Here is an 18,572-nt window from a genome sequence, read left to right on the forward strand (position 1 = left end):
TGGGTGCTACTTCAAAATCACTCCCTTTAAGCATGTTTGCAAGTCTGCAGTTTCATTACTGTCCTCAAACTTGTTTCAGTCCTGCATGTTGACTGTCATAGTTGGAGCCTGAGCACTAAAAGTCCAAATGCTCTATTGCACAGGTGTCGAAGTCCAGGCCTCGAGGGCCGGTGTCCTGTGGGTTTTAGATGTGTCCTTGATCTAACACAGCTGATTTAAATGGCTAAATTACCTCCTCAACATGTCTTGAAGTTCTCCAGAGGCCTGGTAATGAACTGATCACTTGATTCAGGTGTGTTGACCCAGGGTGAGATCTAAAACCTGCAGGACACCGGCCCTCGAGGCCTGGAGTTCGACACCCCTGCTCTATTGTATCTGCTCCGTTTACTAATTCGTCAAATGAATTAGCTTTTTGGAGGCCTTAACATGCAACAGCTAAATCACAGAATTTAGCACACACATCAGGTCTGGTAAACATAATTTCCTTAGAGATTAATAAAGTATTCTGATTCCAATTCTGGAAGAAAAAAAATGACATGTTTATTGGTTTGGGGTTTTCAAAATGCCACCTTTGCAGGTTATAAATAAGTATTATGGACACACAGTTTGAGGTACATGAATGAAATTTGGTACATATGTGTAACATGCAAAGACGGACAACAAAGTCTATGGCCTCCCTGACCCAACAGGAAGTCTGCCATATTGAACTGAAAATGGCTTTTTCAAACTCCACGTAGAGATTTTATCGAATAAAACTCATATTCAGTCAGTTTAAACTACAGACTTGGGCAATATTAAACTGCTGAACTTGCATTACACGCACATTGTCTAATCTCGACCCAACTTTTCAGGTATGATAAGGATTTACCCCTGAACATATTTTAATTGCAATATTTAATAGCTGTCATAGTGCCAGGAACAGGACATGCAATGATTTCTCCTCCCAGTTTGACCAAATCCATCTCAAAAGTGGTCAGAATCAACATCAGGTAGTGATGATGCTTCAGTGTGAAACTGTAACCAAAAAAATAGTGCGCTTGATATACGAGTCTCAAATTTGGCAGCCTTACGTAATACCTCAAGATGTAGAGAAAAATCTCTTGGAGCCATGTCCCAAAGCCAGTAGGAAGTCAGCCATACTGAATTTAAGAATTTATTGATGTGTACTTTAACAAACCCCACCAAAACATTTCGTCAGATCAACATGAACAATGGTGATCTGACAAAGTGCAAACTGAACTCCTTGGTGATATTAAACTGCAAAGATTTTGAGTTTTCATGAAAGGTCATGGTGGCATGACAAAGTTCAATTATTCATCACAGGACGCACCTTGTCCAGTCTGTCCCTAACTTCACGTGCTGGATAGGACACGCCTACGTGCTAATATTAGGTCACACAGTAGGTAATAATCATCATTTAATCTACATGAAATTTAAATTGTTTGTTCCACGCCTGATCTACATTCGTGTGATATACGGTTAGACAACTGATAAACAGTGGGCACAGAAGGTGTTCAGTAAGTAAGTGACGCAGCACCCAATTAGCTTCCTAAACTGAAAACAGCCACATGTCCGTGTGAGTCTAGTCAACCGCAGCATGCCCGAGACGTAGCTCAGCTCGACCTCAGCACGGGTCGGCTGAAGCTGGCCTGGACGTGTGGCAGGGTGCGAGGGCCCTCTCGTCGCTTTTTGCAGCTTTAATTGGTCATTAAATCTGAGTCTCCATGTATGTCTGATTCTGAATTTTTAGCAAGTTTCAATTAAAGAGTCCAGTTTCCAACCCAGAAAGCAATGAACTGGGTCAGAAATGCAATCAGCAGCATACGTGTCCTGTTTATTCCCACATTCAGAGTTTTCCACTGCGAATTAATCCAAACGCTATGCCCGATGCCTGAGAAAGCACATGTGGGGTAAAAGATTTCAACTCTGGTTTCTGCCATCAACCCACAGTGCTGTCATTCTGCACGCACAAAACGGGGATTTCATTTTTTCTGATGGTTTGCAACTTTTTGCACTTTCACACAGTGAAAAATGTGTTGAATGATTGCTGTGCTGACACACTGGCAGAGATCCAGTGAACATCGCAGGGGCACCTGTGCAATTTGACAAAATGGGACTTCCAGTGAGCCACTAAAAACAGCCAGACTGGAAGCCATTTGAACGTGACCTTAAAGGACCCCTCTGATTCATTAGATAAACATCAGGGTTCCCAACCCTACCCATAATTCTGGTGCCTAAGCTAACCAGAGTGAATGCTGATGTAAAAAGCCAATGTTGCTTTTCTTCTCAAAACCTTGAGCCACTGCATCAAGGCGCCAACGTCAAATGTGTGACGGAATTGCACTTTTTGATGCTGTGGCGATGATAATATTTTAAATTGCTCCACCAGAGACCATAACTATCTGAGAAGCACAGATACTAGCAAATATTACTCTGAGGCAGGAAAGGAAACAACCCACACTGTCACTGTGTGAGAAGCTAAGACGACGATGTGAGATCCACTTCTGCAAAAAGAGAAATTAAATGTGACAGAACCATTTTTTCTTCCTCTGACATCATTAGCAGCAGCATTTATAATGCACGTATTCTTTTGCCACTTAACTCATTAAGCAACTCCTCAAATCTGTCACACGCTCTAAATTGTATTTGGATGCATGTGGAATTACTGATGGTGTCTCCTGTTCATGCGGCTTCACAAACAGACACGATAAGATTGTGACTGTCGTTGGCCGAGATCAGCTCCTCATACCTCTTCCCTCTATCATCACTATAAACCCCTTCTCTAAATGCGAGAGCTTCAATATTGTTAGCATAATTAATCACTGGAACTTTAATCGGGTGATAAGTGGTCCCCGTCCTTCAGTATGTATATTCTGCAGACCAGACATTTGAAATGAATTCTGTATCTTATCTGCAGCTCCAAAGACAAAATGAAAGAGAGAGAGAGGTTGGCAGAGCTTAAAGGGAGTGTGGGAGCAGAGAAAAGAGCAGGGATGTAATCATGATCTTGTGTTAGTCACAGAGTTTCTTCACTGGGAAAGCTAATGGCTTATAGATATTTTGCAGCGAGTGCTTGACGGTAACTGCAGATGGAAACAAAACACCGGGTTGTGACAGGAACCGTTGGGCTTTCATCTAAAACATGACAAATTAAAAATGTGCTAAAAGTCTGTGTTTAGGGCAACTTTACCAATAAGACGACTTAAAAATGGTTGATAGTGAACTCTAACAGATATATCTGCAAAGTGTTTTACCCTGCTGGGGAAATGCTTCCCCCTCTTATCTCTTGCTGGTGTCATGCTGTGGAGCCAAAGCAGCTCAAAAACGTGTGCTGAAAAAATAATTAGTTCAAAAGAAGGCAGGGAGTGGCGGCATCATTATGTGGATTCATCCCCTCCTGTGAATGAGCACATGGATTCATAAAAGACAAACCACAAGCCAAAGAATGGCTGTAAATTATGCAAATATACAAATCAGCTTAAGAAGATGCATCGCATGCCCTTTATATTCCTCAGTCATAAATTTTAATAGTATCATTTGGAATATGGAGGAATTTTAAAGTAACTTTTTGAGAATGTTTTAACGTGTCTGTAAAGCAAATTTCAGTTAATGAATCAGGCGACCCCAAAGACTTGAGCAGAAAGGCTATTTATTTTACAGAAATAGTGCTTAATAGTGCTTTTTTAAAATAAATGTCTGATTTAAAATATGTTTAAAATAATAAAGTTTGTACATTTTTGCTTGAACTGTTAATCCATTATTTTCCAAATGTTTGTTAAAGCTCCTCCTCAAATAACCAGAAGTTCAAATTTATAAATATTTCGCTACATGATTATAGGCAGATTATATAATAATTCACAAAAGCTTTAATAGTTCATGGATAAACAGCTGAAAAAGCAAACAGAGATGTAAACGTACAGACATGAAAATGAAAGCCTATATTAATCTTTTTAGGAGCACAGAGTTCTGTAAAGAGATCCGTAGAGTCCATGCTGATAAATGATAGAAGCGCCTTTAGCAGCAGCAACAGAAGAATTCATTTTCTGTGTGATTTTATTTTTCTCTCACATTGTTGGAGGAATTCTGGCCTGCTCTACTTCGCATCCCTGCTTCAGTTCATTGAGGTTTATATCTCTCTGGTGCTTTCACAGCATTTCAAACAGGTTTAGGTCTGAACTTTTGACTGAACCGCTGCAGCGCCTTCTTTCTTTTCTATTTCAGAAAATATTTTTTTTATATAGAGGAGTTTATGGTTGACCCAGTGCTGGAACATCAGTAAAAACACCTCAAACTCTGCCTTCTCCTCTTTGGTCTGGTGGCTATTGTTTCAGAAGTCTTGTGGTTTGCAAACCTCAGGCTACGTTCACACTGCAGGTCTTAATGCTCAATTCCGATTTTTTGATCAAATCCGATTTTTTTTTTGTCTGCTTGTTCACACTACAAATAAAATGCGACAGCAAACGCGCTCTAGTGTGAACGCTCAAAGCGGCCGCGTGCGCAAAAGAAGACGTCACACACAACGCGCTCTGTTTAGACCCAGACCAAACAGTATTGTTTGACTGATGGACCTTAATATAAAGACTTCGGTCTTTACGTTTCCCAATTTTTGCTTTAAGTTATTTTGTTATTTACATAATAATGTAAATAACCTAATAATGATCCTTATTGCTGTTTTAGAGCAGCGGTGCTTCAAAGGATAGCTGCAGATTTCTGTCAGAATCTGCAGATTATACAGTACAAAGAAAATGTTCACGTTGTCTTCCCAACAGTTTCACACACTTGCAAGTAATCAATTAAGTGCATCTGATTAGCAGCACCTGGCTGCTGCACAACCTCTTAATTCCTATAGAACCAGTAATGGTGCACATAGTTTTCACAGGACTGCATTTGATCACATTTGAACTTTCAACGCAGTTTGATGGAGGAGTCAATAAAAGGTATATTATTATTTTATATTTTAGTATTTTATTACAGCTGATGTAGTCCAACATTAGTGACTTAAAGTAACTACAAGTAAAGAAAACCAGAGGAGACGGAAAAGTAATGTGAATGCTCTTTGCTCTTTGCTTGTTCATGCGGCTTCAAAGAAACAAACGAAAAATACGTTGTGGGGAAAAAACCCTTTCATCTACTTTTCTTAACAATGTGACACACTCCTTTGCAAGGACAGAACAAAAACTTGAACAAAAACACAAAACAAATCTGTTCTGTTTCAGAAGAAACAACATAATTTTATTCCAAAAGTCTTTTTTGCTGCTTTTGATGTGATGAATTACACAACTGCCATCAAAACAACAATAAACTGCAGATATAAAACTGACTTCTGTTAATCACTCACTTAACTCTGCTCGAAAGGTTGGGAAATTCCCCTACACAGCAAACATAAACTACATTAATGAGTCTCTTCTCTGAAGCATGTTGGAAAACATTAAGCGCTGTTTTACATATGGTGTCATATTGTAGTTGCAATCAAGCCATAAACTTAAATCAGAACTGATGCTTTCGTCACGTTTTGTCCTCCTTCATAACTGCATTATGTGTAATGTAATCTTTTAGTGCTTACCCCATCCGATGAGTATCAAACCCCAGAGGTATTTGGAATCTGATCGGAAGGCCATGAAGATGAGACTGTGGAGGTAAAGGCCTTCTACCAGAATCCAGTAGTAATTGGTAGCCAGAAAGTAGATGAAGAGCAGCACAGTCACCTTGCAGCCAATCTGAAAGCATTAACAGTTTCATCAGATCCTATTTGAAACTAGTATTATGCAGCTTATTATGCAGTTATTTTGCATGTCTGTGTGTTGACACACGCGATGATCACAGTACTTCAAAGTATTCAAACACCACAGGTGATGATAAGACAGGAAATGATCTCATTACAATCAGAAGCAGCTTGCTGTATAAATTTGCACAAAGATGTTATTAACTAGAACATAAACACAGAGTAAAGCAGCTTCTGCTAACTATGTCATTGTTTGTGTGTGATTCCAAGATTAGTGACATGTACAGGCTATGCCCACTAAATTTTATACTGTAAAGGTTTCAGACGTAAACTGGATTGTTTTCTTTGTCATTTTTCATCTCTGAAAATCAAAATCGTATGATAGAAGTCTGCTAAACTCACTACTCAGTTGTTACAATAGAACTGACACTATATAGATTAAAGTAGTGGGACTGAAAGCACCGGGATTTAAAGATTAAGAAATGTGGCCGCAAACTTTTTATTACAGGGCTATTTAAATGCAAAAAGTTTAACTTACAAGGTTTTTCAAGTTAACGAAAGTGTGGGGGGGAAATAGATTTACGACATCTCAAAAAAAGAGACAAAAAACCCCAAAATAACTCGTATTATTGTATTCTAGACACCCAGTTTAACTCTAAGTGTGCAAACCCAGTCCTAAAACTGTAAAAAAATAGTTTCCTTAAAAACAAATCTTTAAAATTAATACAACACATATAATAACCCTGGTAATTTGTGCACAACAAATTAAATCTCCAAAAGTTGATTCTGTTCATCTGGATGTTTTCAGTGGGAGAAAAATCCAGGTGACGTCTTCAGTCTCAGCTGACTGCAGGTTTCAATCTTATAAACAGGACATTTGCATAATGACTGAAACCAGCACCACTGAATGAACAATGGGCTGGGAGGGCAGTTCTTTCATCATTAATATGCAAATTCTCCTGACCATTGATCAACAACCACTGATCAATGGCCATGAGTACCAATCACATTAGACTTTCATACTCAGTCCTGCTACAGTCCAGCCTGTGCATTCACGCGGGGACCAAACAGCTCCTAAGTGTGCCACATATATGATTTGTTTACCTCCACTGTGTGGAGAATAGTTTGACACTAGAAGTCTGCTCTCACATTCAGTGGGGAAACCTTCTCACAGGGACGAGTCACACACTGAATTAATGTTTAAAGGAAAAAGCAGTGAGACTTCTCCTGCAATGCAGTCATTGCAGGAGAAGTCTCACTTAAAACGTTACTGCCTCTTATTTTCAGTCTGGGATGTGAAAATAGGACATTTTCTGTGGAAGTGTCCTGCCAAAGGTGAGAATGTGTTTCCACCCATTTCCATATACAGTACACAATCTTGCAGAACTCATGCAAGTAGATGCTTCATTATACATCACAGGCAGTATGTGATGGTATAGGTTGTGGCTCCGACTGTCTCAGACTCAAAGGCTGAGTCATTCAAGTATTCAAGCGATTATCTCAGTTTCCTGGAGCAAATATGCTCCAGCTACAGGTACGTGGACTCCAAACGAAAGGTTTCACCTTGAAACATGTTGCTCATCAATGAATATTTATTGTATTTCCTTCTGGAACTTTACGTTTTCTTACCAGATCACCTTATTTAATCATTTAAATTAACAAGCTTATGAGGGTGGAATTGCTCCTCTGAATAATATGAATACATTTAAATAACTAAATCAGCTGGTACAGTAAGTGCAAACCGAATAATTAATACTAACAATGCTGCTTACAAGACTCTAAGCTTTAAACAGGAAAAACAAGCTCTGCTCTTGTTTGCTACAGCAAGACAAATGAAATTTAAATACCAAATACAAGGGGTCTGTAGCTGGGATAATAATGTAGTCTAAAACTGGTGACTTACACAAATTAAATACACACAAATGGAAGAAAACCCAGGATAAACAAACAAATCTAAAGTGAATGCCATTTCTCGTTGCGTACGTGTTCATGTGGCTTCAAAGAAAGGAAGAAAAAAAATCGGGACAAAAACCTTTCATCTGCTCACTTTAACAATGTCTCATCCTTCTTTTCAAGGACAGAGAAAACCCTGTAACACAGCCAGCAGTTCTGTTTCATGTCATCATGTTATCGGTACACATAAACACCCAAGTCACCTGTTATTAACATCATAATTAGGACTAATAGAGCTGTTTACAACATTCAAATTAACCTACGAGGGATCAAGCAAAAAAAATAAATGGATAAATAAATAGAATTGTTAACCCATCCTCTGAACGTCACACAGGTTGAATGCATCTGCAGTACCGTCAAACCATTAGAAGTTTTGGCGTCACTGTCTACGTCAAGCTGCTCGGGGTTATAACTGAATCAGACTCCATTTTATTAGACATTTCTCTGTTTTTGTTTCATAGAAAATTCTCTAAAAACATCCCATCGTTGTGTTCACTGTGTACTGTTCCGCTTCTTCATATTCAGATCCACATCTCCTGCGACATTCAGTTCATGATTATTTTGTGGGGATTTTTCATTAACGTTTTTGTTGTTATGGTGTCCACCTGTGCTCTGTGGTGCTCTCTGTCGTGTTTTATTTTGAAAGTGTCTTGTTCTGCTTCCTTTGTCTGGTTGGTTCAGTCTCAAACATCAACCCAGTGATAAAAAAAAACACTTTTTTTCAGTGATGTCACCTGATTGGTCAGCAGCAGAGCTTTGAGGTCAACACGTTTAAAGACTTCCTGTCTGATGTTAAGGACCTCACTTTGAATCGTGGGACTTTTGCTCAGTGTTTTGGGTTTTTTGGTCTCGAGTTCTGTTTGTTTCTTTGTTTCATCTTTGTGTTTTTCTTCTTAGTTTGTTCTTATTTTATTCTCAGTGGTGATTCGGTCTATAATTTGTAACTGTAGTGAGTAATCTGTTTTTTGTTTTTGTTTTTAGCTTAATCTTGTCTTGGGTCTGAATCCTGGCTGCTGCACAGCCGTGACATTGACATTGTCAAATAACCTGTTACTCATTTTTTTAATTCTTCTGATTTTATTCAAAGTTTGGGGTGGTTGCTTTGCCCAAAGATTTTCTGTTCTTAACTTTTTTTCCTGTACTGGATTTCTTCTGAGGCAACCCATGTTTAATGTCCCAGCACTGTGTTGTGTGAGTAATTCCCTCAGGCCACTCTGCAGACGTTTGGACTTGGAGAAAGTTTGCACGAAGGCTCAAAATATCCACCAAAGGGTCCTCGCGCACTTGACAAATTGACCGTGGGACACCCCTAAGCCCTCACAGACTTAGCTGGATGATGCTTCAAGTGTGTGAGGGTGGACACTGAGATTAGGTCATTTTCTTTGTGATTTCATGATTGTTTCCACCTGATCCTCATCAGCCAATCAGCCCTGTGTGCATATTTATTCATGTGTTGCCGTCTGTTTTTGTTAGCTTGTTTGTTTACGAGCACCTCAGCAGTTCTCGCTGCTTTCCTTCCTTTGGCACGCTTTCTGATGTTTGAGTTTGTCATTTCTCTTGGATTCATTTTACCCTACTGTGCTTTTTTTTGAGGATTTTTATAATTCAATCAATACTGTTTTTTTTATTTGCATCTGAAAAATCAGGTTCAATTCAAAAAATAAATGCTGCAAATTCATCCTGTGAAATTATATGGTTGGTGTGAACGGCTACATTAAGATCTGAAATATATTAATGTGCAAAATATTTGCATGAATTTTATATGTCCAGTGAGTAAAATCTATTTTTCTTAGAAATACACAGAAACAAAATCTGGCTTTGTTGTGTAATGACACCTGATGATCCTGATTAAAGTCACTCATTCCAACAAACGCTGTACCACATCTCTAATTTGGATCTTATTTAATGTGCATGGTACTTACATACTGCGACTTGTCCAGTGATGCTATGCTAACAGTTTTTAAGCTGTCGAGCAGAGCAGAGTCCAAGTCCTGCAATCCCGCCCTGGAATACACAACTTTGTCCTTCACGAAGATGCTGACTGCTCGTAGCATGAAGGAAACAAAGAGGTGCATGTGGATGTAGTTTCTGGTGCAGTGAAGACGCCTGCCACACAAGCAAAGACGAAGTTATAAAAACTGCAAAGCATTTCTCATAAATGATGAAATGAGTCCAAGGCTACCCTTGTGGCACTGTTGAGTAGAAATGCAAAAAAGTATAAAAACATGATCTCATGACCACAAACACCAGTAAAGCCGGAGAGTTTAAACGATCTTCTTCCCTCCTGTGTCATCTCTGTAACGTCAGCTATAGGAGTTGAATGTGTATATGTGTGTTCCATTTAACAGAAAATAATCCACCAGTTTTATGCAACATTCAGCCTCAACAGGAAGAGGAGCTGGTGAATAGTAGATAAACAGAGCTGACAGAGGGGACGAATCCTCAGCGATCCTGTCTATTTCTGTCAGAGGAGTGAAACTGTCGATGCAGCACATGCCTGCCCTGTAAATCATCGACGTACAGAGCACCGTGACACACAGGTGTACTGAGTTTTTCCACCGTATGGCCGGTAAAGAAACTGTCAAGGATTTTCAAACTGTCTCATTGTAAGCACGGGTCTCTGGCTATAAAGCTGTGCAAGGATAAGAGTACGCCTCTGTTAAAGCCAGCGCAGCACTTCTATATCTCTGTTCTGTTTTGCTGCAGTAAACACAGAGAGCATTAAGAACTGTAAAGCCTTGCAAACAAATATTAACTATTTAAGTATTAGTGTTGCTGTCACTGCTCCTGTTGTTCCTGCATATAATTACCATGAGGCAGAGAGGGGGGGGTCAATTTAAGAACAAATCCTTGCAAACTCCTGTTAAATGAGTGGCCAAGTCATTGTCTTCAGGGTTGAAGATGATGCAACTGTTTGGTGTATTTTACTCAACAGTTGGGGTTTGTTCAAACGTGTGACTGAAGCTCAGCTTATGTGTTTTTATTCTTCCTTAATTGGATTTTAAGAAGTGGTAAACTGTGGTAGAGAACACCGAGGCAGCTGCGCTCCGACGGACCTTTCAAACATGTGTAGTGTTTATTAATTTTAAACTTAATTTTGAACTGCAAATGTATAAAGTAAGTTTAAATAACCAGATGTTTTTTCCATAATTTATGTTCAAGAGAACAGGGAGGAGGAGGTGGTTGTTGTTGTTGTTGTTGTTGTCGTCGTCGTCGTCGTCGTCGTTGTTGTTGTCGTTGTTGTTGTGTTTTGTTGTTTGTTTGCTTTTTTGTTTCTTTTTTGGGGGGGGGGGGGTATTAAGACACTTTTTGATGAACATTATCTTGTCCTGTTTTACCCAAATATGAAAACACAACAGCCATACAAACATTATTTATTTATTTATTTGTTTTAATGAAAGTATAGGGTTAATGTACTGCAGCTCTTTAAAGGGCGCTTTACATTTTCTAACACACATTGTGTACGTTATCTCTAGAGACAAAAACTGAGGCAGACAGCAGCGGGAGCTTTGAGGGCTGATAAAGAATCAGAATCAGAAATTTGTCGGCAGTTTAAGAAGTCAGAAACACTGGATTTAAGGCCTGTATTTGTCAAACGGAGCCTTGATGGCTCTTTGAAATTTCAGCTGCAAATGATCCAGAAAATGTGCTCTGTTTGAAGTTTCCCTTTTTAAACATGCATCTCTGATCACCTCGGGCACTTTAGCATCTGAAGAGTAAGAGGATGTTGACTCAACTTTCAGCTTCCATCTCTCGCAATCAAATCCAGCAACCCAGTCAAAACTTGGTGTTAAAATCAGGAGGAAGTTTACCTACACACAGGATACCCATCAGTGGTGGCACAGAGCTCATTGTTCTGGATTATTTTTATGCAGAAGGCAGGAGAGGTGCTTCTAAATGGGAACGTGTAACACTGGTGTTGCATAAATGACCAGTTCTTACACTCAGGTTTTAAATCTTAAGAAATGCCGTCTTCAGTGAAGTGGGTTTTTGTGTGATATACAATTTCAGGTGGGCAGGGATTTCCAAAAGGTTTTTGAAGCGTTGATGGGATTATTACACCTACCGTAACACGCCATAATAAATCTGGAGAGCCCTGCCAGTGGAACTGCAAAATTAAAGGCAGTTTGAAATGATCGCCTCCTGTTTACTTGCATCTCTCTCAGGTCCATGTGAAACGAGGCTTTCATCTACATCAAAGCTTTTATTTTCATAATTTAAAATATTTCTTTACACTTGTTTGAATCCTCTTATGTAAGGAAGCGAGCTGTTACAGTAAGTCACATAATTTGCAGAGTCTTTTTCAGATGAATGTGGTTGGCCTCTCCGTCTCCAGTTACCGGATCATTAGAGGTATCTTCCTGTTGCTTGGATATAACCTGCCTTCAAAAATACTAAAAATAACTGAGCCCATGATTCTGCAGTTTCCTTTTCAAGGTTACTTAAAATAACATCATTCAGAAGCTGTTATTCGTTAGAACTAATCAATTTAAATCGAACCAGTTAAAAAATTAATTTACCCTAATCAGTGATGGACATTGATAACTTTGATGGCCATTGTGATTTTGAAGATCAGATTCTGTATCCATTCCTTTACTGGTTTCCACAGATGTTCAGCAAACCACGTTTATTCCCAGAGTGCAGAAGCACAGCAGGAAAAAGTCCTTCATGTGGTCCAGGTGAAAAGCTCCACTGGCACCACTTTCAACATTAATAGTGTGAATGCCGTGACTGAGATCCTGTTTCTCTGTAAACTTTATCCTTCTACTTTATTCTAGTTGCTCCGTTTTTCTTTGCCGCTTAACTACTCCCTCAGTTTTCATCCGATTTTCACCATTCAAATTTTAAGCTCTTCTGCTCATTCTGCTAATGCCAGCTATATCTTTTGGTGCTGATAACTTTTATACTTTTTGAAATATTAAGCTTTCTATGTCATTTTTTGGCCCATTTTAATGAATGGGACTGTGGTGATGTGTGGGTGCTCATGTGGTGATAGGGTTTGCCAGCAGGGGGCGCTGTATTGGAGAGGGCTCATGAATGCCCCCAGGGGCATTGCCTCCATAAAAGAAGACTGGTCTGTGAATGGTGAATAAAAGATGTTTGGGGCGGTAGCTCGCAAAAGACAAGTTGATGCTGTGTTATTTTTCAAAGCTCTACGAAGACAACACATGGTACCAGGAGTGAAAGTGGGAGAGCGGAAGCGATAGCAGCTCAACGTTCTGTTTGAGATGGAAAGTTTGAAGCCACCGGAAGGACTGAAACTGGTGGGGAATGTGGACAGCAACTGGCGGTGTTTTAAGCAGCAGTTTGAGCTGTACATGGCTGCCATGGGACTGGACTCTAAACCCGATGCCAGGAAAATTGCATTGCTGCTCACGGTAGCTGGTCCTCAAGCCATTGAAGTCTTCAACACGTTTGAGTTTGAGGAAGTTGGTGACAGGAATAAGTACGACAAAGTGGTTGAAAAGTTTGATGCACACTGTTCACCACAGAAGAACACAGTATATGAAAGGTATGTTTTCCGATCTCGGATGCAGCAACCAGAAGAGACTTTTGATTGCTTTGTGACTGATTTGAAGCTGAAGGCACAGTCATGTGATTTTGGAGAGGTGAAAGATTCTATGGTTTGTGATCAAATTGTGTATGGGATCCATGATAAACGGACTAGAGAACGGCTGCTCAGAGATTCCAAGCTAACTCTGGATGAAGCAGAAAGACTCTGTCATGCAAGTGAGTTAGCCCTGCAGCATGCAAAGACATTTATTGAGACGAGCGTCGCTGCAGTACATGATAGTGCAAGAATAGCTGTGGTTAACCCTTAAAAAGAAAATGAGGAAGAATATGTCGCAGAAGCCCAGCAAAGAGGATACAGTGTACTCCTGTAAGCGATGTGGTAGCAGACATGAACCTAGACAGTGTCCAGCTTATGGCAAAAGATGTTTGAAATGTGATGGAAAAAATCATTTTGCCAAACAATGTCTGTCGAAAGCCAAACCCAAATCAGTGCATGTAGTTGAAGAGACTGACTTAAGCGAGACTTTCTTTGTGGGCATAGTGTCACTGGAGGATGTAAAAAGTGAGCATAACGAAGCAGAAGACAGAGAGCGATGCTCAGATTATGAAGACACGTGGATTGTTTCACTCCCAATACAAGGAGCTTTGGTGGCACTAAGGATTGATACAGGCGAACCTAATCAGCATGACAGAGATCCATGCTATGAAACCAAAGCCCAAAATAATAAAGAAAAGAGTACCTCTAAAAGACTACAATGGAAAGCATATTGAGAGCAGTGGTCAATGCAGGCTTAAAGTGACAATAAAACATAAAGATTATGATGTATTGTTTAATGTTGTTCCAGAAGGTCGTGAATCACTGCTGGGTGGCGTGACATCCAAAAGATTGAACCTAGTAGAGAGAGTGTACCACATCAGCTGTGCAGAAGCAGCAAGTGGACAGCGAGGAGCAGGTGACTCCATTGTACAGCATTATGAGGATGTCTTCAAAGGTTTGGGATGTCCACCATGCACTTACAGTATCCAGCTAAAAGAGGATGCAAAGCCAGTGATCCATGCACCATGTAGAGTCCCTGCTCCACTGAAGGACCGTTTAAAGAAAGAACTTGACAGGATGTTACAGTTGCAGGTCGTTACAAAAGTGGAAGAACCGACTGCGTGGGTAAACTCAATGGTGTGTGTGGATAAAAGGAATAAAAACAATGATTTGAGAATATGCATGGACCCTGGCGATTTAAATCAAGCCATAAAACGTGAGCACTACCAGATACCAAAGCGTGAAGAGATTGCAAGTGAAATGGCAGGCGCCAAATACTTCTCAAAGCTAGATGCAGCACAGGGTTTTTGGCAAATAAAGCTGGATGAGAAAAGTTCAAAATACTGTACTTTCAATACACCTTTTGGCAGGTATAGATTCCTCAGAATGCCATTTGGCATAATCTCAGCATCTGAGATTTTTCATCGTGCCATGGACAACATGTTAGAGGGTTTACAAGGTGTTCGCTGTTATGTTGATGATGTGGTTATATGGGGCTCCACCCTACAAGAACATAATGAAAGACTGGTGAAGGTGCTGCAGCGGATGAGGGAGAATGGATTAAAGCTAAATCGTGACAAGTGTCATTTTGGTGTAAAGGAAATAACATTTCTGGGAGACAAATTCTCTGCTGGAGGTATTGAGCCAGATGAAAGAAAAATAAAAGCCATCGCAACAATGCCACGCCCGACAGATAAGAGAGGTGTGCTCAGAGTGATGGGAATGATAAACTTTGTAGGAAAATTCATACCTAACTTGTCAGTGAGAACATCAGCACTAAGGGAGTTACTTCGTGATTCCATAGAATTTAAATGGTCAGCGAGGCATGAGCAAGAATGGAATGATTTAACCCTTTAAGACCTACCATAGAACCAAGTCCGCCAGAGCTTATATTATATTTTTACATGCTGTAGTGCCATTTTTGGGAGCATTTCAAGTTGATATACATCAATACAACCATTATAGCCCAGATTTTAATAATATGTATGCATTAAGTGCATAGTAATTACATAAATTGCAAAAAAGTGCAATAAACTACAAAAAAATTGAAAATCGTTTTTGCTTTTTTAACATATATTTCTAGTTAGAGAAATTTAAGAGGCTTATCCCTCAAAACTGTAAATACAAAAAAGTTGCACAAAATAGTTTCCTACCACAGGAAATTTATTTTGAGTGTCTTCATAGTTTTATTTTTGAAATACACCAATTTTTATATACTGCAGGAAAAACGAAAATAAATATTATAGTGCAAATTTGCAAAAAAAGCAGCATATGCATCAAAATAAACTATTTCCAGCAGTGCAATATGAGTCCTAAGCATCCCAGAAACGACACAGAAAGTCATAAAGTCAAAGATAACTTTTAAAAACACCAGTATAGGCTCATGAGGCCCTGATGGTAAAAAAAAAAAAACTACATTTCCGCGAAAATGACGTCACTTCCGGTTTCGGGCAGGTAATGGCGGACATGCAAAAGTTCGCGCTGACGTCTATTCCAATGTAGGAAGTGTTATGAACAGCTGATCGGATCGGTAAAGCGTGTTTCTGGAATATTATGTTTTTGTTGCTGCAAGCGCTTTTTATGCAGTTTTTGCAAAGCTTTATGTGGTTGCAGAGTTACCGGGATTTAAAAATAGTTACGCAAAACAGAGCGTGCCCGCTCCCACCGGTTTTAAAGGGTTAAAAACCACACTGACAACGCGCCCAGTGCTTGCATATTATGATCCAACTAAGAGTCTGAAAATCTCAACAGATGCCTCAAAGGACGGGCTTGGAGCTGTTTTACTTCAAGCTGAAGAGGGGAGCTGGAAACCAGTTGCTTATGCTTCTAGATCCATGACTAAGTCTGAAACCAGATATGCTCAGATTGAGAAAGAATGTCTTGGGCTGGCATATGGACTTGATATTTTTCACTGTTATGTTTATGGTCTTCCTACCTTTACAGTTGAGACAGATCATCGTCCTCTGGTGTCAATCATTAAGAAAAATCTGAACGAGATGTCGCCAAGGATTCAACGTCTCATGATGAAACTGCAGAGGTACAGCTTTGACTTGATATACACACCAGGAAAGCATTTAGCTTTAGCGGATGCACTGTCGCGAGCATCAGAGGTGTGTCACGCAAGCTCCACTGAGAAAGAAGTAGACGATCATGTTAATATGATAGTGGAGTCTCTGCCAGTGTCTGACGCAAAGATAAAACAAGTATGTGAGGAGACAGCTGCAGACAGGGAGCTGCAAACAGTGATGGAAAATATCCAAGGAGACTGGCCCAAAGGGTCTTGTTCAAAGTATTATCATGTTAGATCAGAGCTCAATGCGGTAAATGGTCTGCTGTTGAGAGGCAATAGGATTGTGATACCACATAGTCTGAGACAGCTGATACTTCAAAGAATACATGAGGGACATCTGGGAATAGAAAAGTGTAAAAGGAGGGCTAGAGACACTGTGTACTGGCCTGGCATTAATAAAGACATTGAGACCATGGTCGGAAAGTGTGAAACATGTAACAAGTTTCAGAGCAGACAGGCAAGAGAACCCATGATGATTCCTGAACTTCCTACAGCGCCTTGGAGGAAAGTCGGAACGGATTTATTTCATTTTAATGGGAAAGACTATCTGTTGGTGATTATTACTCTAACTTTCCTGAGATTGCTCTGCTTACAAGTACAACTGCTAATAATGTGATCACACATGTGAAGTCTATCTTTTCCAGGCATGGAATACCTGAAACTGTCATTAGTGACAATGGTCCTTGCTATAATTGCAAAGAATGGCAGAATTTCGCAAGAGAATACGGCTTTAAACATGTCACATCAAGTTCTCAACATCCACAGGCAAATGGCAAGGCTGAAAAAGGAGTGCATATCATCAAGCAGCTTCTGAAGAAGGCTACAGACAGTCGATCAGATCCTTATTTAGCTCTGCTGAGCTACAGGACTGCTCCTCTTGACTGTGGTTTATCCCCTGCAGAATTGCTGATGAATCGTAAGCTACACACAACTTTGCCCTGCTATGCAGAAAGCAAGCAGAGTGAAGGAATTATAAAAAAAAACAAGAGCATCTGAAATGGAAACAAAAACTGCAATACGACAAGGGAACAAGAGCACTTGGATTGCTTGCAAAGGATGATGTAGTGAGAATCCAAGATCAGAATGCATGGAGCAGGAAAGCCATTGTTCTTCAGGAAGCAGGTCCGAGATCATATGACGTAAGAACTGAAGAAGGTCATGTGTTCAGAAGGAACCGTCGCAACTTGCTGAAGACTAAAGAGACATTTCAAGAGGAACAATATGGTGAGGAAGATGAAAATGTTGATGTGTCACATGCAGAGACAGTGTCTGATTTGAAACCACTGGATGGACATGGGCATGTGGAGAAAAGTGAAGTTGTTTCAGAACCTGTATTGAGGAGGTCAGAGCGTAAGGTCAAAAGACCAGTTAGGCTTAATCTGTAAAGCTACGACTGGATTTGTTTTTATCTTATATTCTGATGGTGTCAAAATAATTTGAAAAAAATATTGATGTAAAACAATTATGTGTATATGTTGATTCGTGGGACCTATGTTGTCAGAGAAAAGGGGATGTGGTGATGTGTGGGTGCTCATGTGGTGATAGGGTTTGCCAGCAGGGGGCGCTGTATTGGAGAGGGCTCATGAATGCCCCCAGGGGCATTGCCTCCATAAAAGAAGACTGGTCTGTGAATGGTGAATAAAAGATGTTTGGGGCGGTAGCTCGCAAAAGACAAGTTGATGCTGTGTTATTTTTCAAAGCTCTACGAAGACAACACATGGGACCAGGAGTGAAAGTGGGAGAGCGGAAGCGATAGCAGCTCAAAGTTCTGTTTGAGATGGAAAGTTTGAAGCCACCGGAAGGACTGAAACTGGTGGGGAATGTGGACAGCAACTGGCGGCGTTTTAAGCAGCAGTTTGAGCTGTACATGGCTGCCATGGGACTGGACTCTAAACCCGATGCCAGGAAACTGCAGAGGTACAGCTTTGACTTGATATACACACCAGGAAAGCATTTAGCTTTAGCGGATGCAGTGTCGCGAGCATCAGAGGTGTGTCACGCAAGCTCCACTGAGAAAGAAGTAGACGATCATGTTAATATGATAGTGGAGTCTCTGCCAGTGTCTGACGCAAAGATAAAACAAGTATGTGAGGAGACAGCTGCAGACAGGGAGCTGCAAACGGTGATGGAAAATATCCAAGGAGACTGGCCCAAAGGGTCTTGTTCAAAGTATTATCATGTTAGATCAGAGCTCAATGTGGTAAATGGACTGCTGTTGAGAGGCAATAGGATTGTGATACCACATAGTCTGAGACAGCTGATACTTCAAAGAATAC

At 40.1% G+C, this 18,572-nt stretch overlaps 1 protein-coding gene across 1 annotated transcript in view; it reads right to left on the reverse strand.

The window, feature by feature from the left end:
• Positions 1 to 18,572, reverse strand: part of pth2ra (parathyroid hormone 2 receptor a) — a 78,106-nt gene that overhangs the window by 34,962 nt on the left and 24,572 nt on the right. Inside the window, exons 6-7 of the mRNA XM_040027740.1 lie at positions 9,598 to 9,781; positions 5,564 to 5,717 (exon numbers count right to left, since the gene is read on the reverse strand). Coding sequence (XP_039883674.1) covers positions 5,564 to 5,717; positions 9,598 to 9,781 — 338 coding nt within the window. The remainder of the gene's footprint in view (positions 1 to 5,563; positions 5,718 to 9,597; positions 9,782 to 18,572) is intronic.

The sequence above is a fragment of the Simochromis diagramma genome, unplaced genomic scaffold (assembly GCF_900408965.1).
Source record: "Simochromis diagramma unplaced genomic scaffold, fSimDia1.1 OVJJ01000343.1, whole genome shotgun sequence".
Lineage (NCBI taxonomy): Eukaryota > Metazoa > Chordata > Actinopteri > Cichliformes > Cichlidae > Simochromis > Simochromis diagramma.